This window comes from Urocampus carinirostris, chromosome 17 (assembly GCF_059441175.1).
Source record: "Urocampus carinirostris isolate Australia breed hairy pipefish chromosome 17, RoL_Ucar_1.0, whole genome shotgun sequence".
In the NCBI taxonomy this organism is placed as follows: domain Eukaryota; kingdom Metazoa; phylum Chordata; class Actinopteri; order Syngnathiformes; family Syngnathidae; genus Urocampus; species Urocampus carinirostris.
Genome location: NC_142365.1, coordinates 2,999,303 through 3,024,524, shown reverse-complemented (window position 1 = coordinate 3,024,524; position 25,222 = coordinate 2,999,303). Strand labels below are relative to the sequence as shown.

At 39.7% G+C, this 25,222-nt stretch overlaps 1 protein-coding gene across 6 annotated transcripts in view; it reads right to left on the bottom strand.

Annotated features, from left to right (window-relative positions):
- Positions 1-25,222, bottom strand: part of arhgef12b (Rho guanine nucleotide exchange factor 12b) — an 84,870-nt gene that overhangs the window by 45,439 nt on the left and 14,209 nt on the right. For all 6 annotated transcript variants that reach the window (XM_088320559.1, XM_088320564.1, XM_088320561.1 and 3 more), the window contains exons 2-13: positions 23,450-23,541; positions 20,434-20,532; positions 17,398-17,447; positions 15,391-15,448; positions 15,108-15,316; positions 12,992-13,087; positions 7,733-7,831; positions 6,441-6,551; positions 4,796-4,894; positions 2,659-2,701; positions 1,050-1,155; positions 830-961 (exon numbers count right to left, since the gene is read on the bottom strand). In XM_088320559.1, coding sequence (XP_088176685.1) covers positions 830-961; positions 1,050-1,155; positions 2,659-2,701; positions 4,796-4,894; positions 6,441-6,551; positions 7,733-7,831; positions 12,992-13,087; positions 15,108-15,316; positions 15,391-15,448; positions 17,398-17,447; positions 20,434-20,532; positions 23,450-23,541 — 1,194 coding nt within the window. The remainder of the gene's footprint in view (positions 1-829; positions 962-1,049; positions 1,156-2,658; positions 2,702-4,795; positions 4,895-6,440; positions 6,552-7,732; positions 7,832-12,991; positions 13,088-15,107; positions 15,317-15,390; positions 15,449-17,397; positions 17,448-20,433; positions 20,533-23,449; positions 23,542-25,222) is intronic.

Sequence of the window (25,222 nt, the reverse complement as noted above, 5' to 3'; positions counted from 1 at the left end):
TTCTTTGTGCCACCCTCTGTCTTTTTCTCTCCCTCTCTTTCTCTTATTTCTTTCTGTTTTTTTCCTTTCTCTCTGATTTACTAGTCCGGCCCCCGAGAGAATGTTTGTTCTATCATGTGGCCCCCGAGTTAAAATGAGGTTGACACCCCTGACTTAAAGGGTTGTCGTAAATGTATAATCCCAAAGGTGAGAACCACCAGGAAAAGTGTGTGTGTGTCTGTGTGCGGAGTCAAATTTTGGAATTCACATGTTCTAATTTAAATACAAAAAAAAAACATTCCTGGCGGAATACAGAGATGAAGAAAATGGGGTATGAGTGATACGAGAGATTGGGAATACTGTAATGCATCTAGTTAACTTTGTGTTATTGTTGCTATTCTTATATCATACCTGTTATTATTATTACTATTGCTGTTATATCATTGGTGTATTAGGTGGGGAAGATGAAGGGGTAAGGAATATAAGCACTTACTTCTTACTACCCCTTTTTCGAAAATATTATGTAATATTTTTGGTGTTGAGTTATTGTTTTTGTTCTGTTTTTTATTTTCATTCATTCATAGTCTTCTGATCGATTGAAGTTCATATGAATTCTCGATATTTTTCATTTTTAGAGCTTGTTTTGTATAAAAAAAGGATTTTTAAAATGAGGGCTTTTATCCTGAAAAACGCAACGCCCCCGGCAATAGACCCTCGTTGGAGCGCACGCACACAAGAAAATACTCGGGAAGGTCTTGATCTCCTCGCTAGAGTAAGGAGCGAATGAAGAGGAAAGGGAAGTAACGGGATAGAGTGTCATTCATTAGGAGGAGGGACAAAAAAGTCTCACAGGATGTCCTCGATCTTGGAGAGAATGGGTTCTGCGCAGGAGCATTCCCTCTCCCAGGCCAGCGTGTCTTTCCCTGGGTCCAGTTTGGACAGCTCGTCCTCAGCCAGGGTCAGGCCCATGCTGCGCTTCTGTCTGCCGAGGCCCGAGACAAAACCAGAGGGGCGTTACCACAAGGGGGCGGTGATGCCACCGTGGTAACGTGTTACGTTTGTTTCTTTACCTGAAGTCCTCCAGGTTCCTGTGCAGGTCCGGCATCAGCCAGTCCTGTAAGGTTTGCGCGTACCGCTTGCAGACCTCTTCCGGGATCAACTCCAGCCGCCGTTTCTCTGCACGGGACACAAACACGTCTGCGACGTCGTCTCAAAATAGGTTTGGCCGGAGAACGCCCGCGAAACCCTAGGAAAAGGATTACGAATGTGCACGAAATGTCGCCGTCCGCTCCGGATGGAAGCGAAAACATTAGGTTTTAGGGAACTGTTGACGCCGGAGATGCCGAACAGTACAAAATGTTTTTTAGAATTTTCAGACAATGTAGAAAATCGCTTATTAAACCTGATTTTACTGTAAGTGTTGAAGGATTTTATACATTTGACTATAAAGGATTTCATACGATTGAATACAAGTTACATTTATTGAGTGCAATGCTGTAGTTATTTACTGAATGTGCCTTTATTCAATGAGCAGTGAAGGTTCAGGGCACCCTGGTAGGAAATATTGTTTACAGGAAAGGTGGAAACGGGACGTAAGGCTGATAAGATAATCAGCACATCCGAAGACGCAGAAAGGCCCTGATGACGGAGGACAGCAGGCATTGTTTTGAGAAACGCTCAGTGCTGTTTTGAGTTTTCCAGACATTGTGGCGAGGTGGTGGAGCTCACGTTGGGCTTCATTGGCACGCTCATGGGAGGAGCCGGAACACCATCTTGCGGAAAGAAGTGGGCCGAGAGGAGAAGCGAGAGGATTTCAGAGAAGGCTTCCCAGAGACTTATTTAGTCGGTTGCACGATACACAACGGTATTTAATCACATTTTTTAGTGGAAGTACAATGTTGGCAACAAGATTGACTTGGTATAGATGGAAATGATTTGAATGCAACACAAACTTTTTCTTATTTTTCCCAGTTTTTTTCCGTTTTCTTTTAATTCCTTTAAAAAGATCCCATTGTGTTTATTTTTTCCGAGCTGTTACTTTTTTCTTTTTGTTCTCTATTTACTTTTTTTCCTTTGTCTCTTTCTTTTTTTTTCTGACTTTTTTCTGAATTTTTCCTTCTTTTTTCTCTTCCTTTTGTTTCTTTTTTTCCCAGCTTTTCATTTCTTTTACATTTTTGGTATTTTTTTCTTTTTTGTTCTATTTCCCCCCTTCCTTTTAGTCACTTTGTGCCCAATTTTACATAATATTTGGTCATGTAGGGATGAAAGAAGCAAAAACAACCGAAAGAGCCGGTTCTTTTTAGTGAGCTGGGCCGAAGAAGCCGGTTCTCGAAAAACTCTACTGACTTTACTCAACTTCGTTCGACTTCGACCTTGACTTCCAAATACCGCATTTACAACACAGCGTCAGGGGAACCCGTGTATTTTGACCTTCATGCACTGTACCTTTGACTTAAGTCACTTCTTAATTAGCAATTTGGAGCCCTGATTTTTGTGAGTCGGCTAGATTTTCTTGTGCGCAGTTTAGAGGGCACACTGCCCAAATGTATCCATTCTTTCCCACTTTTTGGCTGACGTTTGAAAGGCCATAACACGGAGTGGATTCGTCCATCGGCTTCATTTTGAAGCTTATCTGCGTCGAACCAAACAACACAAAATGACCGTCGAAAACGTTCTTACCGAGTTCGGCCGCCATCGTTTCTGGCACAGGAACTTTCAGATTCTGAAAAACAAGCGTACCAAAACAAAATTCAAATTTCAAGACAAAAAACGATGAGAAAAATCCTTTTGTGACCATCGTCAGAAAAATGCCGAAACAAAAACGCAAATAGCAGAAATTGGATTCATTCGATCCAAAACAAGATCCATAACAAGAGCCTCAAGTCAAGGGATCCGACATAATTGTTCGCCAGCTTGCTGCTACGGGAACCCAAAAGTCCTGAAAAGGCGAGGTCAAATGGCTGGCAACCAGTTCAGGGTGTCCCCTGCCCACTGCCCGGAGATGGCTGGGATGGGCTCCAGCCCCCCCGCGACCCTAATGAGGATAAGCGGTACGGCTGATGAGATGAGATGAGAAATAAGAAGCAAAATAAAGAAATTTGGTTACTTTGAGTTTCCGTAGTTTGTATTATTCCTTTTTAGGCACTTGTTTTTGGTTGTATGACATAGGTGTTTCTTAATCAGGGTTGGGTAAGGTTACTTGAACTGGATTACTTTCAATGACTTTTGGATGACTCCAATACCAAATATGCTAATAAAAGACAAAAGAAACTAAATAGGAATAAAATGACTCCATTTTGTGCAGGCTTGGGGAGTTTTGCCGGAGATCAAAGAGATCAAAGCCAGGAGAGAAAGCTTACCACGTGTTGTGAGTCATCATTTGATTCCTATTGAGTTTATTTTGTCTTTTATGAGCATATTTGGTATTGGAGTAATCCTAAAGTCATTGAAAGTAATCCAGTTCAAGTAACCCTACCCAACCCTGTTCTTAATTGGTGGGTCAAGACCCAAAAGTAGGTCGCAGACCCATTTTTAATGGACGACGGGCCTTTTTCTTCGCAAAATAATGCTAAGAAGAAGAAAAAAAACAGAGGGTCGATTACAATCCTTAACAGCAGACGGTGATAATGTCTTGCCCGATCTCTTCCACCAGTTCAGTCAAGCGGCGCATTTGAGAGGGACCGCATCTCATTTTATTGTGATTTTGTTGTTTATTTTTCTTTTTTCCCAGAACATTTGTGAAAAAGGGAAGGTAAAATGGAAAACTGTGACTATAACGATTGTATCAAAGAATAAAACTTATGGTTGGAAAGGTCATATTTTTGGCTTTGACTAGTATATTCATCCTTATTTGAATAATTATCTGTGTTTAGGTCCATGCTCTACCAATATATAGAATTTCTGGCTATTTCAAAGCAGTTTTAGGGGGCCGCCAATGCTTGATGTAGGCTTATATGAGAGTATCTAAGGTGATTGAAGTCGGTTTTGCTAGTGAAGGATTTTATACATTTGACTATAAAGGATTTTATACGATTGAATACAAATTGCATTTAATGCAAAAGATATTCACTGACTGGGTTGTGGTGCGAGGTCAGGGCACCCTGGTGGAAAATGTTGTTTACAGGAACGGCGGGAACGGGACGTATGGGGTGATAAGATAATCAGCACATCCAGACGCTATTGACGCAGAAAGGCCCTGATGACGTAGAAACGCTCAGTGTTGTTTTGAGTACCCCAGACATCTGGGTGAAGCCCAGGGGGCTTCCTTGGCACGCCCATGGGAGGAGTCGGCATGCCATTATGCGGGGAGAAGTTGGCCAATAGGAGAAAGCTAAAGGACTTGAGAAGAAGGCTTCCCAGCGACTCCAACGTCACCAATTCGGCCGTTTTTGATGGAGTACACTTAGTTCAATTGTTAGGGAAATCTGCCCCCGTGTGGAAATGTCGGCTTTCCTGTTCATCTTTTCCCTCAAGAAACGAGCGTGCATAAATAAGTTGTAAGTTGTGCTTGGTTAATGAAGTCAGACAAATAATTCGAACAATTTGGTAAACGGTACATTTTGATATTTAATTCTAACACTAGTCTTTATTTTTTAAAGGTGGAAAAAAGGTGAATATATATTTACATATATATATATATATATAAGGTATATATATCACTGGTTTAAACAACACATTCCCCTTATTGATTAATTTGTTTCTTGACTTGGGCCACAGCTTGTTATTAGGGTAGAATGACGGGTCCTGCCCCACACTGCCCCTTTAAGAACGAAAACGATAAAAGAAATAAGATATGAATCAAATAAAAATATCTCACCGCCGTTCGCTCCACAAACAGAGAGTGAAATTCCATGAAGAATCGCCGGCTTTCTTTGGAGCTGCTTTGTTTGTGAATATCCGCGTACAAAAAACAAAGCTAAAAACAAATGAGAAAAATGGGAAAGTAACATTGACTTTTCGGGATTTTTGAACTCGTTCGGAGCAAAAGACGGACGTTTTTTCCCGCCTGCATTCAGAAATGTTATTAAATGCTAAACTGGAAAATGGTCTGCATTTAGAGAGTGCTTTTCAAGTCACCTAAGAGCTCCTAAAGCGCTTTTCAATGTGCTTCACATTTACCCATTGAAGGATTTTATACATTTGACTATAAAGGATTTTGTACGGTCGAATACAAATTACCTTTAATCCCAAAGATATTCACTGGCGGGGTTATAAGTAAGACTGATAAGATAACAGCGCATCCAGACGCAGAAAAGGCTCTGATGACGGAGGACGGCAGGCATTGTTTTGATAAACGCTATGCTGTTATGAGTTTTCCAGACATCGAGGCGAAGTGGTGGAGCCAAAATTCGACTAATTTCGATGGAGTACACTTAAATTAATTATGAAATTAAATCTGCCCCCGTGTGAAAATGTCGGCTTTTCCTGTCCATCTTTTCCATCAAGAAATGAGCGCGCATTGTTGGGTGAATGCAGGTTGCGTTTGGTTAATGGAGTCAGATAACTCATTCGAACAATTTGGTAAACGATACATTTTAATATTTAATTCCCAACACTATTCACACGCTCACAAACAGATAGCGACGGCAGCTTATCGAGGGCAGTAGGGGTTCAGTGTCTCAGAGGAGCCGGGAATCCAACCTGGGATCTCTCGGTCCCGAGGCGCCTTCGGTGACTTGAAAAGCGCTACAGAAATGCAGACCGCTTAGCATTTGCAAGGGGCTAACAGTGTTCATTTTGCCTCTGAAAAGTGATGGGTCCCGGGGACTCGCATGCTCAAAAATCTATGGGTCCCAACAGAGATATATGGCTCCCCAAAATTTAGTCTTATCGAGGTTGAAATTGTAAATCGGTGACAAATATATAATAAAGATCTATATATTCATTCAGTTTTAATCATCAAATTATTAATTCATTTTCCGCATCAAATTATTGTTGGTAATATACTGATTAAAGGGATCACCTTTTTTCATTTTCTCCTTTTATACTTCCTTTTTTTCTTAACTTCTTTATACAACATCATCATTCTTAATATAATGCATTAAAGCAAGTGAGCCGTTGGAGAGCCGGCTCTTTAATGAGTTGAGCCGAAAAAGCCGGTTCTCTAAAAAGAGACTGACTTTTCACTACACAACTCGAGATCGGCGTGCAGATGAAAACTCGAACCGCGAGACCAAAACAACAATGGTCTGATCTGCCTGACGAAAAGTTTAGTAGAGTGCGGAAAATCTTTGTTAAAAAATGATAATGACAATTTGGTGTCAAAAAATTTGCGTCCCGGGGACGCACGTTGATTTGAGACTATGCGTCCCCAGCAAAAATCATGCGTCTAGGACGCAGGGACGCCGGCAAACCAGAACACTGGGCTAAGAATGTTTTTCTGCAACGCGCAAAAAACCTAAATGACGTGAAAACAGGTCTACGGCAATGAACGATTCCACGGTCGATCCCGGCGTCGGTACCAGAGGAGCGGGATCGAACTGGGAAACCACGTGATGAAGAAAGACGGCGAGGTGGGCGGGCCGACACTTGAGAGAGTCCATGCTCTGGAAGCAGCTGCACTGACCGTTGATCTAAAAAAAGACAGTCGTGTTTAAAAAATATATATATATACACAATGCCATGAACAGGGTTGGGTAGGGTTACTTTAACTTGATTACTTTCGATGACTTTTGGATGACTCCAATACCAAATATGCTGATAAAAGACAAAAGAAAGTAAATAGGAATCAAATGATGACTCACAACACGTGGTAAGCTTCCTCTACTGGCTTTGATCTCCGGCAAAACGAACATTAAATGCGACAGAAACAAAATGAAAATCAATCCAAACAGTTTGCCAACATCATTTTTGACGTTCCATGTATTCCGTTACTCCCCAAGCCTGCACAAAATCGAGTCATTTTATTTATATTTAGTTTCTTTTGTCTTGTATTTGCATATTTTGTATTGGAGTAATCCAAAAGTCATTGAAAGTAATCCAGTTAAAGTAACCCTACCCAACCCTGAGAAAGAACTAGAAAGAATGACGTCGAAAGAGAAATAGAAAAGAGAAGGAGAGAAAAGAAAAGGGGGAAAGAGAGAAGGGGAAAGCAAGAATGAGAAAGAGAGTGAGAGAGAGTGAGAGAGAGAGAGAGAGAGAGAGAGAGAGAGAAAAGAGAGAGAGAAGGAAAATAGGAAGAGAGAGCAAAAGAAGGTAAAAGACTAAAAGAGAAAGAGACAAAGAGGAACAAAGAGAAAAAGAAGAGACAGAGAGAGTGAAAGAGACAGAGACAGAGTGGGAGAAAAAGGGAGGGAGAGAGAGAAAAAGAGAGAGAGAGAACGTGAGAAACAAGATATAAAAAGAGAAATAGTAATAGAGAGGGAAGAAAGACTCGCAGGGTTAGGTAGGGTTACTTTAACTTGATTACTTTCAATTGCTTTTGGATTACTCCAATACCAAATATGCTAATAGAAGACAAAATAAATTAAATATGAATCAAATGATGACTCACAACACGTGGTAAGCTTTCTCTCCTGGCTTTGATCTCTTTGATCTCCGGCAAAACGAATATAAAATGCAACAGAAACAAAATGAAAATAAATCCAAACAGCTTGCCGACATCATTTTTGCCGTTCCATGTACTCCGTTACTCCCCAAGCCTGCACTAAATTTTGTCTTTTATTAGCATATTTGGTATTGGAGTAATCCAAAAGTCATTGAAAGTAATCCAGTTAAAGTAACCCTACCCAACCTTGGTAATGAAGTACTGTACCTGCTCCTGCTGAGAGTCAAAGTAATCGTCTTCCGCGCCGATAATCTGAGGGTTTAAAAGGTACGGCGGGCTACCCGCAACAGACACACCGCCCGGCTCCTGAGTGTACATTGAAAAGATTGCTCCATTTAAGAGTTTATTTATGTCGTTTAACATCTTATGTTGTACATGTGTTTCGTTAAATCATATATATTGTTAATTCATATTTTGTTGTGAGATACGGAGTTGCTCGACATGAATGAGGTTTATTATCAAAAAAGTTCAAAAATGAAGTCGCTTGGACGTTCACTGTAGTAGGAAAAAATACATGCAAATAGAATCAAGTAGAATAATACATTTTCTTATTCAAATTATGAATTCATTTTCTGCATTCAATTATTGTTGGTAATATACTGATTAAAGGGATTACCACAAACCTGTCTTTTTTCATTTTCTCCTTTTATACTTCCTTTTTTCTTAACTTCTTTATACAACATCATAATTCGTCATATAATCCATCAAAGCAAGTGAGCCATTTGAGAGCCGGCTCTCTCGAATGAGTTGAGCCGAAAAAGCCGGTTCTCTAAAAAGAGACGGACTTCCTTTCACTACACAACTACCACGGAATGATGCATGATGGGAAATCCCCAGGCGGCTGACGCATGCGCACAGTAGCATCAAACCGCTCGCTTCGTTTGCAACGAAAAAAAACGGTACCGAGATAGAGGCTACCGCGGCGAACTGGTTTGACTTGATGAGATAGAGGCTACCGCGGCAAACTCGTCTGAATTGATGAGATAGAGGCTACCGCGGCAAACTCATTTGAATTGATTGATTTGCCGTTTGGTGATAGTCGGTGTATACCGGATGGTACCCATCATTTTTTTTTTCCGTACGGATTTTTTTGTACGTCGTACACGTCTTAAAATGCATAATAAACCTACTTTTTACGGCAAAAATGTACAGGTAGACAGGTATGGAATATACATGGTTCGTACACCGTCTTAAATGCCAGTTTGTCCATTTTCCAGTCCGTTCAAAGGGAGAAATCTAGCATTGATGAAAAGAAAGGTTTTTTTGGTGTTGACTTTGATGACTAACACAAAGTCTATTTTGCTGCTAGCGAATGCCTTTTGCTATTTTGCGCTGGTCCTATCTATGTCACGGAACGGGACTGTCTTGAAACGGGTCGGGGAGCAGGAAGTTGGAACTCATTTACGTAGACGATCTGTCACTTTAATTGAGAAAGAAAAGTTGTCCAACACACAAACGGACCAAAAACAAAACAAAGCAGGCTCCAATGCAGGCAAAATTACAGACTAGGCATTTAACAGGATTAAACAGAACTTGCAGGAATCTCTCAGAATGTTACACCGAAGTGCAACAAAGTCCAGCAAGCACAACAAGAATAAACAGGTATTAACAAGTTTTCAACAAAGGTAAACAACGATCTGGCAGGAAATGCAGGTCAGTCGGTGTCAAGGGGCGGGGCCAGCTGGGCGCCATGACAACCGTGCAGGACATGACAATCTATGATCTTTTGGTGTCAATGGGCTGCTAGAAACTGACATGAATTCTGCCATTCCGCCTCAATGTCACACTCGTTTACAAACCTGAAAAGGACTCTAGAGGTGTAATCACGGAGTTTCATTCGGAAGACAAAATAAAGAAAGAAAGTACTGTATGTATAAAAGTAGAAAAATGAATATGGACTCATTTTAATGACATCGATTGCTCCAAAGTAGAGTGCCTTCAATCTTTTAATCGTAGAGGCTGCTGATCTTTTGCATGTTTTTACTTTTTTTCATTTATAAAAAGAAATAAAACTACAGTAATACTACTAAAAATACTGCTACAGAAGAGCAGCTTCAGCGACAGACTGCTGTCACAGTCTTGTATTACGGACAGACTGAAGAGATCTTTTCTTCCTCATGCCATGAGGCTCTTTAACTCCACCCGGCGGAGTAAAGGCCCACATTAAACCACACCCCCTACATTGCATATTACCGAATTTTATTACAATATGTATTCTGTGTAGCACTATCTAGATACTTTATAGAACACGCTACAGTGGGTATTAGCACGTCACATTGGGTATTTGTATATTGTATTCTTTTTGCTTTATTATTGTATTGTTTCTTAGCACAGGGATGCTGCTGGAAATGTGAATTCCCCTGCTGGGATGAATAAAGTATCTATCTATCTATCTATCTATCTATCCAAATACTACAGATAAACACTTTTTTTTTAGCATAAATAACTACAAACATACTACGGAAATATTACTTGATACAAACAAGATACAAAATAATGCAAACATTGGAAATACTACAGAAATAAAACTACAGCAATAAAAAACTATAGATATACAACACAAATACTATAGAAATACTTCAAACAAACTACGGAAATACGACCGAAATACAAAGAAAATGCGACTAAGGAATAGTAGTACTAGGCAAATGCTTTTGAAATAAAGCTACAGCGATACTACCTAAAATACTAGGACGGGTGCGGTCTCGGCCCTCCTCGGCTAATCCAAACACAGATGGGACGTCTACAGATAAACACTTTTTTTTTTTAGAATAAATAACTACAAACATACTAAGGAAATACTACAGAAATACTAAGATGATACAAACATTGGAAATACTACAGAAATAAAACTACAGCAATAAAAAGCTAAAGATATACAAAAAAATTACTATAGAAATACTTCAAACAAACTATGGATTTACGACAGAAATACAAAGAAAATGTAACTATGGAATAGTAGTACTAGGGATATACTTTTGAAATAAATCTACAGCGATACTACCTAAAATACTAGGACGAGTGCGGTCTCGGCCCTCCTTGGCTAATCCAAACACAGATGGGACGTCTACAGATAAACACTTTTTTTTGGGGGAATAAATAACTACAAACATACTACGGAAATACTACAGAAATACTAAGATGATACAAACATTGGAAATACTACAGAAATAAAACTACAGCAATAAAAAACTATAGATATACAACAAAATTACTATAGAAATACTTCAAACAAACTACGGAAATACGACCGAAATACAAAGAAAATGCGACTATGGAATAGTAGTACTAGGGAAATAAAATACTAGGACGGGTGCGGTCTCGGCCCTCCTCGGCTAATCCAAACACAGACGGGACGCAACAATTAAGCTAAGTGGATTGTTTAGTCTAGTTTGGGGGAATTCTGGGGGATTTTTCAAAGCAGAAGCATGCTTATTTCAAGACCATCTAGAGCAGGGGTGTCAAACTCATTTGAACTCAGGGGCCACACGATACAACAAACATTCTGTCGGGGGCCGAAAAAAAGAAATAGAGAGATAAAGGAATAAGAGAAAGAGGGAGAGAGCGTGAGATAAAAAAGAGATAAAAGGTTGTGAGAGGGGGGAAAAGAAAGGGAGAGGAAGAAAGAAATCCAGAGAGAAATAGAAAGACAGGAGAGAAAAGAGAAAAGAAAGCGCAAAGGGTAGGAAGAGAGAAAGAGAAAAGAGAGAAAAGGAAAAAAGGAAGTTAGAGCAAAAGAGGTTAAAAGACAGAGAGCGAAAGAGACAAAGAGCAACAAAGGAAGAGAAAACGAGAGACACAGAGAGTGAAAGAGACAGAGAAAGAGTGGGAGAAAGGGGTGGAAAAGAGAGAGAGAGAGAGAGACAGAGAGAGACAGAAATAAATACAAGTACAGTGTCTTTGTGAGTTGACATATTTCAACCTGCAGCTTGTTTTTCTCTTGCGCTTCTCTGAGTGTTGTTTCGCGGGCCGGATTCAATCCCTCAGCGGGCCTGATCTGGCCCGCGGGCCGCCTGTTTGACACCAGTGATCTAGAGTACTCGGGACATTGTTACTAAAGAGCAGCAGGTACACGCTCACTTCCTCTTTTTTATATCGTGATGGTAGACAAAGGTTGACACGCGACGCACTCATATTCGCGGAAGTACTCATGGATGTTAACATTCACATCTGTCTATACAAATAAATAAAATGACATTCTCTCGCTCATATAATATATATTTTTTTAATATTTGGGAATTCATAGATTTTCCCAGCGAAAATAATTTGACGTAAGAAAAAATAAATTCTGTACGTTAAAATAATAAGAGCACAGTGAGATGAAAAATCTTAAAAATCATCACAAACATTTTTGCTTATTTTAAGTATTGGTTTTGTTATTTCATTCTGATTTCAGAGTGTTTTATGGTAAAATACGCAAATGATATACAGATATACTACTATACTCCAACACACACACACACACACACACACACACACTACTATACACTCTCACACACGCTATTACATTACATTCGTTCCACTTCGCTATTCCCAACCTGACACCGAACATTAAGCCTACAGCATATCAAGGGCTGGTTTACCCCTTCCGTATCATATGCATCCATCAGTCATTATTAACTATCCTTCGGCATTAACATATGTCTATACAAATAAGTAAAAAATTAATAATCTTTTTTTTTAATATTCGGGAATTCATAGATTTTCCCACCAAAAATAATTTGACGTAAGAAAAAATAAATTCTGTACGTTAGAATAATAAGAGCATAGCAAGATGAAAAATCTTAAAAATCATCACAAACATTTTTGCTTATTTTAAGTATTGGTTTTGTTATTTCACTCTGATTTCAGAGTGTTTTATGGTAAAATACGAAAATGATATACAGATATACTACTATACTCCAACACACACACACACACTACTATACACTCTCACACACACTATTACATTACATTCGTTCCACTTCGCTCTTCCCAACCTGACACCGAACATTGAGCCTACAGCATAACAAGGGCTGGTTTACCCCTTCCGTATCATATGCATCCATCAGTCATTATTAACTATCCTTCGCCATTCACATCTGTCTATACAAATAAATATAATATAATAATGTTTTCTTTTTTTAAATATTTGGGAATTCATAGATTTTCCCACCGGAAATAATTTGACGTAAGAAAAAATAAATTCTGTACGTTAAAATAATAAGAGCACAGCAAGATGAAAAATCTTAAAAATCATCACAAACATTTTTGGTTATTTTAAGTATTGGTTTTGTTATTTCACTCTGATTTCAGAATGTTTTTATGCTAAAATAAGAAAATGAATTTTAAGTAAGTTCAAAGGTTTTCTCATGTTAGGAGAAAAAAAAAAGATTTTTAACATACCTGACAGTGCCCAATTCGATTTTTTTTTCTTATTGAACTAAAAAAAAAAAAAACGGTGAAAAAATAAATCTAAATGCTAACCTGAGTCCTGTTGCAACTTAGCCCCTCACTGTTGTCATCAGCGGGTGATGAAATGGTTCCGTCCACTTCTTCAGTTTCAGTGTTTGTTGATTCATCCTGTAAAGTAGTATTGTTAACTCGTATTTCAGAGTATATAGGGGTTGTAACCTCTTTTCATCAGTACATACGGATCAAATTTTCAATCGAGAGTTGATTGTTACGCATGGGTTGCCGAGACGATACCTTCAAAAGATTGATTTCTATTGAGAATATTTGACAAAAGCGCCAAACCCGCTCTCCAGACAAAATCAAATGTTTCAGCGCATTTAAGTTCAAATGTTGACCCGAGCATACCTGAGCAAATCTTACACCATATTTTTTTTTCAACGTGTTTATTTATGTAGTTTAACACGTTATATTGTACATGTGTTTTGTTATCTCATCTCATCTCATTAGCTGTACCGCTTATCCTCATTAGGGTCGCGGGGGGGCTGGAGCCCATCCCAGCCATCTCCGTGCAGTGGGCAGGGGACACCCTGAACTGGTTGCCAGCCAATCGCAGGGCATATTGTTAATGAACATTTTGTTGTGAGATACTGAGTTGCTCGACATGAATGAGGTTTATTATAAAAAAGTTCAAAAATGAAGTCGCTTGGACGTTCACTGTAGAAGGAAAAAATACATGCAAATAGAATTAAGTAGAATTTTCTTATTCAAATTATGAATTCATTTTCTGCATTCAATTATTGATTAAAGGGATAACCACAAACCTGTCTTTTTTCATGTTCTCCTTTTATACTTCCTCTTTTTCTTAACTTCTTGATACAACATCATCATTCGTAATATAATGCATCAAAGCAAGTGAGCCATTTGAGAGCCGGCTCTCTTGAATGAGTTGAGCCGAAAAAGCCGGGTCTCTAAAAAGAGACGGACTTTTCACCACACAACTGGAGATCCGCGTGCAGACGAAACCTCGGACCGCGAGACCAAAACAACATCTGCCGGATCTACCTGACGAAAAGTTTGGAGTGCGGTAAATCTTTGTTAAAAAAAAATCGGGTAATAATGACAATTTTCTGTCAATAAAGTTGCGTACCGGGGACGCAGGTTGATTCGACACTATCTGTCCCCAGTAAAAATGATTCGTCTAGGACGCAGGGACGCGGGCAAACCAGAACACTGACTTTGTTAATAAAAATTATAAAGAGTTTATAATAATTAAAAGTTCATTTTTATGAACTGACATGAATTCCGCCACGTGAAGGGGATGTGGGGGTGATGATGCTTAGCATGACAATGCCAGACATACAAATGCCAGCAGCCGTTATTCACGATGGAAGAAACGCGATGGCCCCCAGAGAGCAGTGTCGGCGTGATTTTTAAGCAGACTTCTTGTGAAATATGGCACTAATTTCAAGCACTTACAAGCACCTCACACAAAATTCAAGCACTTTCCAATCATTGAAAACACAACATTAAAATTCAAACATTTTCAAGGATTTCAAGCACCCAAACGAACCATGTAGAAAGAATAATGGAAAATATGTCAAATGTCAATGATGGCACACTTGGGCTTCCGTACACCCGAGTAGATATTGCATGACAAAATCGTCATGTATGACAGTTGCAATGTAAGGAGGACATTTCAAAGTGACCCATAACTTTTGAACAGTAGCGTAGGGTTGTGTTATGTACAAGCATTGTCCTAAGACATTAAATAATTCGACCGATTGGTCATCACCAGTGTTGGGCACGTTACTTTCAAAAAGTATTAAGTTTTAGTGACTCAATACTTTTTCCAAAAGGTAACCGAGTAAATACCTGAATGCATTTCATACTACGGTGTAAAAAATAACTCTCACGACCTGAGACAACTGGTCAAGTAGAAATAGGCAACTGCACTTCAAATATTTTACCCACAACAAAAGTCAACAGTAAAACAATATGAAGTCATATATCCGGTCCCTCTCTCTATGTAATGTCTTGTGCGTCATAACAAAAAGACTACATGACCTATAATGCATCAGTGTTTACATCGTTTACTCATTTTTACAGTTGTATGTGATGGTTTCACTTGCAAGTGACACAAAATTAAACACAGTAACACAGCGCTTTATTCCCAACATCGTGCGCTTACCCTGTCGAGCTGAGAAGCAGGTGAGTGCGTTTCAGGGATCCAGGGGGCGCTGCCGCGTCGCTTTCCGCCCGGGGAATTTCGCAGAGATCGGTCACTGTCGCCGTCTTCTTCTTCTTCGTCTACCGTGTCTTCGTCGTCATCTTCCTCCAAGTGGACGTGAGGAAGACCCGGGGGTCTGCCCAGCACGGTGAGTGCCACGTAGGACCCGGCTGAGATCGGACATCCGTTGGATATCAAAAGGAAATGACGGAACAGTTGGAACGCGACACACGCAAGTACTTACATTTGATCAGCTTTACGACCTCCGTGTGGTTTGAATGCGTGACTAACGTCCCGTTCACCTAAAAGAAATAGGAGATCGCATAGGATGCGTCAACTATAGTGCCCATTCGTGTCGCTGTTCTTTGATATCTACATCCTTTCGGACGGATCTGCTTTTCTAACCTAGGAGATTTCATTAAACCGTTTTCCTTGCCACTTTGGAATCCATTGATGTTTTGACTCCTTATTTTGAGTGCCTCTCATCTGATTAGCTGCACCGCTTATCCTCAGTAGGGTCGCGGGGGTGCTGGAGCCCATCCCAGCAATCATCGGGCAGTGGGCAGGGGACACCCTGAACTGGTTGCCAGCCAATTGCAGGGCACACAGGGACAGACAACTCGCTCATTCACACAGGGACAATTTGGACCGGCCAATTAACCTGCATGTTTTTTGGAATGTGGGAGGAAACCGGAGTACCCGGAGGAAACCCACGCAAGCACGGGGAGAACATACAAACTCCGCACAGGAAGTCCGGTAGCTGGATTTGAACCCACACAGGAGGTTCCCAAGACCTTAGAACTGTGCCGCACACGCGCTGACCACTGCACCGCCGGTCTGCCATTTTGAGTGTCTACGCAACTAAAAACTTCTTAACATCATTTTCGAAAAAAAATAAAAATAAAATAAAATCTCAGCGGACTATAATGCGCATGGAATTAAAACTACAGTAAGAGTGAGTTTGGATGAAAAAAAAAACTATAAAATAAGAAAATATAAAATAAAATATATTAAAAAAAAACGTAAAAAATAGAAAAATACTGTTTCACAACCAAAATGAATTGATTCCTATAAAAAAAGTTAAACATTTTGCATATTTGTTTACCTGACTGCCCATTTTGCACATCTGGTGAGCTGCTCCTCTCGCACTCTTTGCACTACTGTATCATACTATACATAGCTATAATTATTTAGTATATTATTAGTACTTCAATACTCCAACTCAATACAACATTTTATTTATATCTGTACATTCAAGGAAACTGTGCGGGTCAGATGTATCGACATTTCGTTCTGTATACATCTGTACAAGAATGACAATAAAGTAAATCTGAATCTGAATCTTATTTTGTTGTATTTATGTATTTCCCATTTTATTGACCACATTTCTGGTTTACATTATAGCACAGAAAATTTGGTAAATTGAATTTGCACATAGCGGTATTATGGAGTAACACAGGGCTCCATTCTAGGCCCTTTCACTTCTCAAATAATTGTGAGTCGGGCAATATTTATAGCTATTCAGCAGGGTTGGGTAGGGTTACTTTAACTAGATTACTTTCAATGACTTTTGGATGACTCCAATACCAAATATGCTAATAAAATACAAAAGAAACTAAATATGAATAAAATGATGACTCACAACACGTGGTAAGCTTTCTCTCCTGGCTTTGATCTCTTTGATCTCCGGCAAAACGAACATCAAATGCGACAGAAACAAAATGAAAATCAATCCAAATAGCTTGCCAACATCATTTTTGCCGTTACTCCCCAAGCCTGCACAAAATTGAGTCATTTTATTCATATTGAGTTTCTTTTGTCTTTTCTTAGCATATTTGGTATTGGAGTCATCCAAAAGTCATTGAAAGTAATCCAGTTAAAGTAACCCTACCCAACCCTGAACATAAATCCGGGTTGGCATACCTTTTTCATGGCAAAAATCAAGCACTTTAAGAAATTTAAAGCCAATTTTCCAATTTATCCAGTACCATCAAAAGAAAAAATCCAATGTGAATCTTTTTTTTGCAGAGTCACAAATAGTGTCCCAAAACCTGAAAACCTTCAAAAGGGCCGGGAAGAAAAAAATGACAAGAAAAATAATCTCTTTCTATTTTTCTTCGTTTTTGGCAGCACAACAGGCTACAGCGGCATTTAATGCTCCAAAGTTTCACAGTGTCCCTTTAAAATAACAGAATTTTCTTCCGAAGAGGTAAGAATTTCTTTTTGCGAGCGTTACCAAACACTTACTTACCTTAATGATCCTGTCACCACTTTGGACGCCTGCTCGCATTGCGGCTCCATCTACGACAGGACAATAAGTATGAAAGACTCTTTACGCCTGCAAGTAGGGCTGCAACAACTCATCAATAAAATCCATTTTGATTATTAAAAGCGTTGACAACAAATGACATCGCTGATTTGATGTATGAAGTGATTTATGAGCCCCTAAATATGTAACATTAAAGTGCACACAATTCCGTTATGAAGCTGAGAGTTGTAGCACTACTTGGGTCCAGCAGAGGGCGCCAAGACCATTTATAATTTTTTTATTGAACATTGCATCATTACAATCAAAATAGGCATGAAAGTTTTAACTTTGTATTGTTTGACCGTTTCATCATGAAACAAAGTTAACCATTTTTAAGGCGACAGAACAGAACAGAAAGTGCTAGAACCTAACCTAACATAACATAAAATAAGTCAAGAGAATAAAAGAAAAATAATAATGAAGACATGTTTGACTCAGGGTTCAGATTGTTAAGTATATTATACATCATTTTCATATTCAGAATGTGTATCATACTCAAAAAAGTGGGTTTACATTGAAGGATTTCATACATTTGACTACAAAGGATTTTGTACGATCAAATACAAATTACATTTAATGCAAAAGATATTCACTGGCTGAGCAGTGGGGCAGGTCATTGGGAACTGGGACAAGGGCTGATATGATAATCAGGGCTTTACAGCGCAAGAGGGGCCTTCGTGACGCAGGGGTCCAGACATCGAGGCGACGAAGTAGAGCCCACATGGACGTTCCTGGCCCGCTCATGGGAGGAGCCGACACGCCAGCTTGGGAGAGAGACGTGGGTCGAGAGAAGAACTTCAGAAGATCGGAGAAAATCGATCGAGAGGGACAATCGAGAGAGAGGCTCGACGAAGAATCGGGCGACGATAATTCGGCTAATTCGATGGAATTCACTTAGTTAATTGGTTTAAGAAATTAAATCTGCCCCCGTGTGGAAATGCCGGTCTCTTGTCTGTCTTTTCACAAAAAGAAACATAAGTTGTATCTGTTTAAGTACATTATTGAGTGTGTTAATGTACACTTTTGTGTGTAATTACATGTTTTATATGTTTACGTACATTTTGTGGAGTTACGTATGTTTTTGTACGTGTTTGCGTACATTATTGTGCATGTTTACGTACATTTTTGTGTGTAATGAAGGATTTTATACATTTTACTATAAAGGATTTTATGCGATTAAATACAAGTTACATTTATTCAGCGCAATGAAGATTTTCACCGAGTAGGCTTAAGTTGAATGACAGGTCACGCTGATCCGAATGCGGATTGTTTTGTCTAGTTCTGTTGATAACAAGACTGAGGCAGGACGGCAGGCATTGTTTGGAGAAGTTGTTTTGAGTTTTTCCAGACATCGAGGCGAGGTGGTGGAGCTGTGGAGCCCACGTGGGGGCTTTCCTGGCACGCCCATGGGAGAAGCCGGCACACCAGCTTGCGGAAAAAACGTGGGCCGAGAGAGGAGAAGCGGGAGATCAAGAGAGGTTAAATTGTTTAAGAAATTAAATCTGCCCCCGTGTGGAAATGCCGGTCTCTTGTCCATAATTTCCATCAAGAAACGAGCGTGCATTGTTGAAGGTTGGTTATGTTTGGTTAATGGCGTCAGATAACTAACTCGAACAATTTGGTAAACGCTACATTTTTAATATATTTAATTCCTAACAACATTTTGATATCTTTGTTGTGGATGAAAAAATACTACAGATGAAGTCAAATGAATGGTATTTTATATAATTGTTTTATATTATGGTATCTCCTGTTGTTTTGTGCACTGTTTTTCTATCCGTTCAAAACTTCAATATTTGAATAAGGAGGTAGAAATGAAATGTCTTCAAGGTATCCGATTCGTCGATGATTGGAAGAAATAATCGAGCGATCCGTGGCCGATGAAGAAAATCGTTAGTTGCGAGTTTCGGCGACGTTGCACGTGTGTCATCGGCAATGTTCCCTCTAAGCACATTCCCGCACATTCTCAGCGCACAAGAAAATCTAGCCAGCTCACAAAAATCAGGGCTCGAAATTACTAATTAAGAAGCGAATTAAGTCAAAGTTACAGTGCATGAAGGTCAAAATACACGGGTTCCCCTGACGCTGTGTTCTAAATGCGGTATTTGGAAGTCAAGGTCAAAGTAGAACGAAGTTGAGTAAAGTCAGTAGAGTTTTTCGAGAACCGGCTTGGCTCACTAAAAAGAACCGGCTCTTTCGGGTCCCGAACGGCTCATCAGGTTGTTTTTGCTTCTTTAATCCCTACACGACCAAATATTATGTAAAATTGTGCACAAAATGACTTAAAGAAAGAACAAAAAAGAAAAAAATACCAAAATGAAAAAGTCGTGAAAAGCTGAGAAAAAAAGAAACAAAAGGGAGAGAAAAAAGAAGGAAAAATTCAGAAAAAAAAGAAAAAAAGAAAAGAAAAAAACAAGGGAAAAAAAGTAAATAGAGAACAAAAAGAAAAAAGTAACAGCTAGGAAAAAATAAACACAATGAGATTTTTTTTAAAGGAATTCAAAAAAATTGAAAAACACAGGGAAAAAGAAGAAAAAGTTTGTGTTGCATTCAAATCATTTCCAATTATATCAAGTGAATCTTGTTGCCAACATTGTACTTCCACTCAAAAATGTGATAAAACACAGTTCTGTATCGTGCAACCGACTCAATAAGCCCCCCAAAATGTTAGTATTATGATACCAAGATACCAAGAAAAAAAAGAAATGAAAATCTTGTGAAGAAGAAGTTTGTAGGACGTACAACCTTTGCAATCGTACATGAGTCAATTCATTCAAAAGTGAAATTTTTTTTTTGCATTCCCGGAAACTCAGCAAAATGTAACATGATGTCAAGTTTTGGACATGTTTGATAATGACTTGGTTGCCACACTTGGGATTGCCGTTGCTCACTGTTGTTTCAAGCGTTGCTCACCGACTTTGTGTGAACGCTCAGACCCAAGGAAAATTACAGGGAACATTGCTCTTCGAAGACCCTCACCTTCCTTGACCAGCTGCACAAACACGGGGTTGTCTCCGCTCACCGTCAGCCCGAATCCGTTTTCATCCCTCTGGATGATCACGCAGCGCTGGACCAGGCCTAGCATGAACGCACACACGGCAGACAATCTTGAGCACCACCGAATGCCGGCCTTGATAAGCGCGCTAATATTTCACATTTGGCCGCAACATTGTGGACACGGGAAGCGGCGGATCGAGAGTTTGCGACAGAAAGGGTTTCGAAAATTAGCAGGTTCCCTTTTTTGAGTGTTGCGATAAAGTTCCTCTCTAAGCGTACCCTACGGCGAAATGGACTTCCGAAAGTAGCAACATTTATCATGGGGGTGATGGCGTTCCACAAGGCTCTGTATTAAGCCCTTTGGGTGTGTTAGTACTTCAATGCAGTGGTTAAGTAAATTTGTAAATGTTCCTTTAAAAGTGGATCACTGCCAAAATTACGAGACTTGCTTCTTTTCTGCCTACAATATATAGCGCGTGTGCGGCACAATTCTGAGGTCATGGGTTCAAATCAAACCTTTCTGTGCGGGGTTTGCATGTTCTTCCCGTGCTTGCGTGGGTTTCCTCCAGGCACTCCGGTTTACTCCCACGTTCCAAAAACATGCATGTCAGGTTGATTGGCCTAACCAAAATCAAATTCTCCCTAGGTGTGAATGAGCGAGCGAATTGTCTGTCCCTGTGTGCCCTGAGACCAGTTCAGGGTGTCCCCTGCCCATTGCCCGGAGATGGCTGGGATGGGCTCCAGCACCCCCGCGACCCTACTGAGGATAAGCAGTCCAGATAATGGATGGATGGATGGATGTATACCGTATATATAGTATTATCATTATTATTTTGAACATTTTATAAAAGGAAAAATCTTGTCCGACTCGCAAACAATCGAACGATCGAACCTTGAATATAAATCATCACAAGTTCTTGAATTGTTCTATTTTTTCATTTTTCTAGAGTCATATTTTTATTGTATAATAAAACAAGAAAAAAACAACCCCATAAATACAGGTTAAAAAGGACTTTACTGTATTTCCTATACAGTAAGCCACGCTTAAAAAAAAAAACAAATCCATCAGAAATTCGAAGGTGCGCCTTATAATTGGGTTCTCCTTGGATCGATGCAAAAATCACAGAACTTGTTTTCTTTTTAGTGTGCAAAAAATATCTCATCTCATCTCATTAGCTGCACCGCTTATCCTCAGTAGGGTCGCGGGGGTGCTGGAGGCCATCCCAGCAATCATCGGGCAGTGGGCAGGGGACACCCTGAACTGGTTGCCAGCAGGGCACACGGTCCGAGTTTACGTACGTTTTCCCGTGTATTATTGTACGTTTTTGTGCATGTTTACGTACGTTTTTGTGTGTATATACATACGTTTTCGTGAATGTTTACGTACGTCTTCCTGTGTACTCACGTACGTTTTTGTCCGTGTTTACGTACGTTTTCCCGTGTATTATTGTACGTTTTTGTGCATGTTTACGTACGATTTCGTGTGTATATACATACGTTTTCGTGCATGTTTATGTACGTCTCCCTGTGTACTTACATACGTTTTTGTCCGTGTTTACGTATGTTTTCCCGTGTATTATTGTACGTTTTTGTGCATGTTTATGTACGTTTTTGTGTGTATATACATACGTTTTCGTGGATGATTACGTACGTCTTCCTGTGTACTTACGTACGTTTTTGTCTGTGTTTACGTACGTTTTCCTGTGTATTATTGTACGTTTTCGTGCATGTTTACGTACGATTTTGTGTGTATATACATACGTTTTCGTGCATGTTTATGTACGTCTTACTGTGTACTTACATACATTTTTGTCCGTGCTTACGTACGTTTTCCCGTGTATTATTGTACGTTTTTGTGCATGTTTACGCACGTCTTCCTGTGTTCTTACGTACGTTTTTGTCCGTGTTTACGTACGTTTTCCCGTGTATTATTGTACGTTTTCGTGCATGTTTACGTACGTTTTCGTGTGTACATACATACGTTTTCGTGGATGTTTACGTAGGTCTTCCTGTGTACTTACGTACGTTTTTGTCCGTGTTTACGTACGTTTCCCCATGTATTATTGTACGTTTTCGTGCATGTTTTCGTGCATGTTTACGTACGATTTCGTGTGTATATACATACGTTTTCGTGCATGTTTTTGTACGTCTTCCTGTGTACTTACATACATTTTTGTCCGTGTTTCCGAACGTTTTCCTGTGTTCTTACGTACGTTTTTGTGCATGTTTACGAACGTTTTTGTGTGTATATACATACGTTTTCGTACATGTTTACCTACGTCTTCCTGTGTTCTTACGTACGTTTTTGTCTGTGTTTACATACGTTTTCCTGTGTATTATTGTACGTTTTCATGCATGTTTTCGTGCATGTTTTTGTACGATTTCGTGTGTATATACATACGTTTTTGTGCATGTTTATGTACGTCTCCCTGTGTACTTACGTACGTTTTTGTCCGTGTTTACGTACGTTTTTGTCCGTGTTTACGTACGTTTTCCCGTGTATTAATGTACATTTTTGTGCATGTTTACGAACGTTTTTGTGTGTATACACATACGTTTTGGTGCGTGTTTACGTATGTCTTCCTGTGTACTTACGTACGTTTTTGTCCGTGTTTACGTACGTTTTCCCGTGTATTATTGTACGTTTTCGTGCATGTTTACGTACGTTTTTGTATGTATTTACATACGATTTTGTGCGTGTTTACGTAGATTTTTTTTGAGTGTTTATGTACAATCTGATTGTTATCTTATGATATTGTTTATGTCAGGACCAGAACGGAGACAGGACCCACTTGTTTTATTGGAGGAAAAGGAAAAGGTTACCCCCACGATCCGGTGATCGCTGAACACGGAAGTGGGACTTCCATGGCGAGCAATGGCGGTGTCGGGAATGGAAAACGGGTCAGTAACCGGGACAGGAGAGCAAAAAACGTGGTCGGGATCGGAAACGAGTCGAAAGCAGGGAGAGGAGAGTAGATTTGGCTTGCAGCTTTCTCACCAGTGGGGTCGAACTCGTTTTGGAGCTCCGCAAGGCATTTGTCGCTCTTCGGCTTCCTGTCCGGAGGCTCCTTGTTGAGAAAATTTGGGGTCCTGGGGACGTAAAAGCATTGGGAAATCTCAGAAATACATCATACAAGGTTCATTATATTCATTCTTTGAAAAAGTAAAGGGAACTAAGGATTCAAAAATAAAAAATGAAGGAAAAAAAGAGAGAAAAAAAAGGAAAGTCATGAAAGGGAAAACGGGAAGAATAACGGAGAAAAAAATGGAACATGAAAGAAAAAAAAATACATTCAAAAAAAGGTAAAAGAAAAAAAATCGGCAAAATGTAACTTGATGTCAAGTTTCGGACATGTTTGATAATGACTTAGTTGCCACACTTGGGATTGCCGTTGCTCATTGTTGTTTCAAGCTCACCGACTTTGTGTGAACGCTCAGACCCCTGCAAAATTACAGGGAACATTGGCCACCAGGGGGCGCAACACAATACACAATGTCCCTTTAATGACAAAAACGTTTTGCGTATGAATAGTAAGCGTTGACCACCATCGGGGGGCTTTGTTTGGACCGCAGAGACAATGGGGGCCCGACCTTTTTAACAATGGTCACCACGTCACAGGGGAAGAGGCGGGGGTCTCGAAAGGGGGCCGCATTCCCGGAAAAGCCAGGGACAGCGGGAGGAGGAAGCTTTTTGGGCAACGGTCCTGAATGCAAAACAAGGCTGGGAAAGAAGTGGAGGAGGTGCACAAGTGCTTAAGAAACAGATTACCCATTTCCAGGGTTGGGTAGGGTTACTTTAACTGGATTACTTTCAATGACTTTTGGATGACTCCAATACCAAATATGCTAATAAAAGACAAAAGAAACTCAATAGGAATACAATGATGACTCACAACACGTGGTAAGCTTTCTCTCCTGGCTTTGATCTCTGGCAAAACGAACATCAAATGCGACAGAAACAAAATGAAAATCAATCCAAACAGCTTGCCGACATCGTTTTTGCCGTTCCGTGTATTCCATTACTCCCCGAGCCTGCACAAAATTGAGTAATCTTACTCATATTTAGTTCCTTTTGTCTTTTATTAGCATATTTGGTATTGGAGTAATCCAAAAGTCAATGAAAGTAATCCAGTTAAAGTAACCCAACCCAACCCTGAGAAAGAACTAGAAAGAATGACACCGAAAGAGAAATAGAAAAGAGAAAAAGAGAAAAGAAAAGGGGAAAGAGAGAAGGGGAAAGTGTGAAAAAGAGAGTGAGAGAGAGAGCGAGAGAGAGAAAAGAGAGAGAGAAAAGGAGAATAGGAAGAGACAGCAAAAGAAGGTAAAAGACAAAAAGAGAAAGAGACAAAGAGGAACAAAGAGAAAAAGAAGAGACAGAGAGAGTGAAAGAGACAGAGATAGAGAGTGAGAGGAAAAGGGAGGGAGAGAGAGAAAAAAAGAGAGAGAGAACGTGAGAAACAAGATATAAAAAGAGAAATAGTAATAGAGAGGGAAGAAAGACTCGCAGGGTTGGGTAGGGTTACTTTAACTGGATTTACTTTCAATGACTTTTGGATGACTCCAATACCAAATATGCTAATAAAAGACAAAAGGAACTAAATATGAATAAAATGATGACTCACAACACGTGGTAAGCTTTCTCTCCTGGCTTTGATCTCTTTGATCTCCGGCAAAACGAATATCAAATGCGACAGAAACAAAATGAAAATAAATCCAAACAGCTTGCCGACATCATTTTTGCTGTTCCGTGTATTCCGTTACTCCCCAAGCC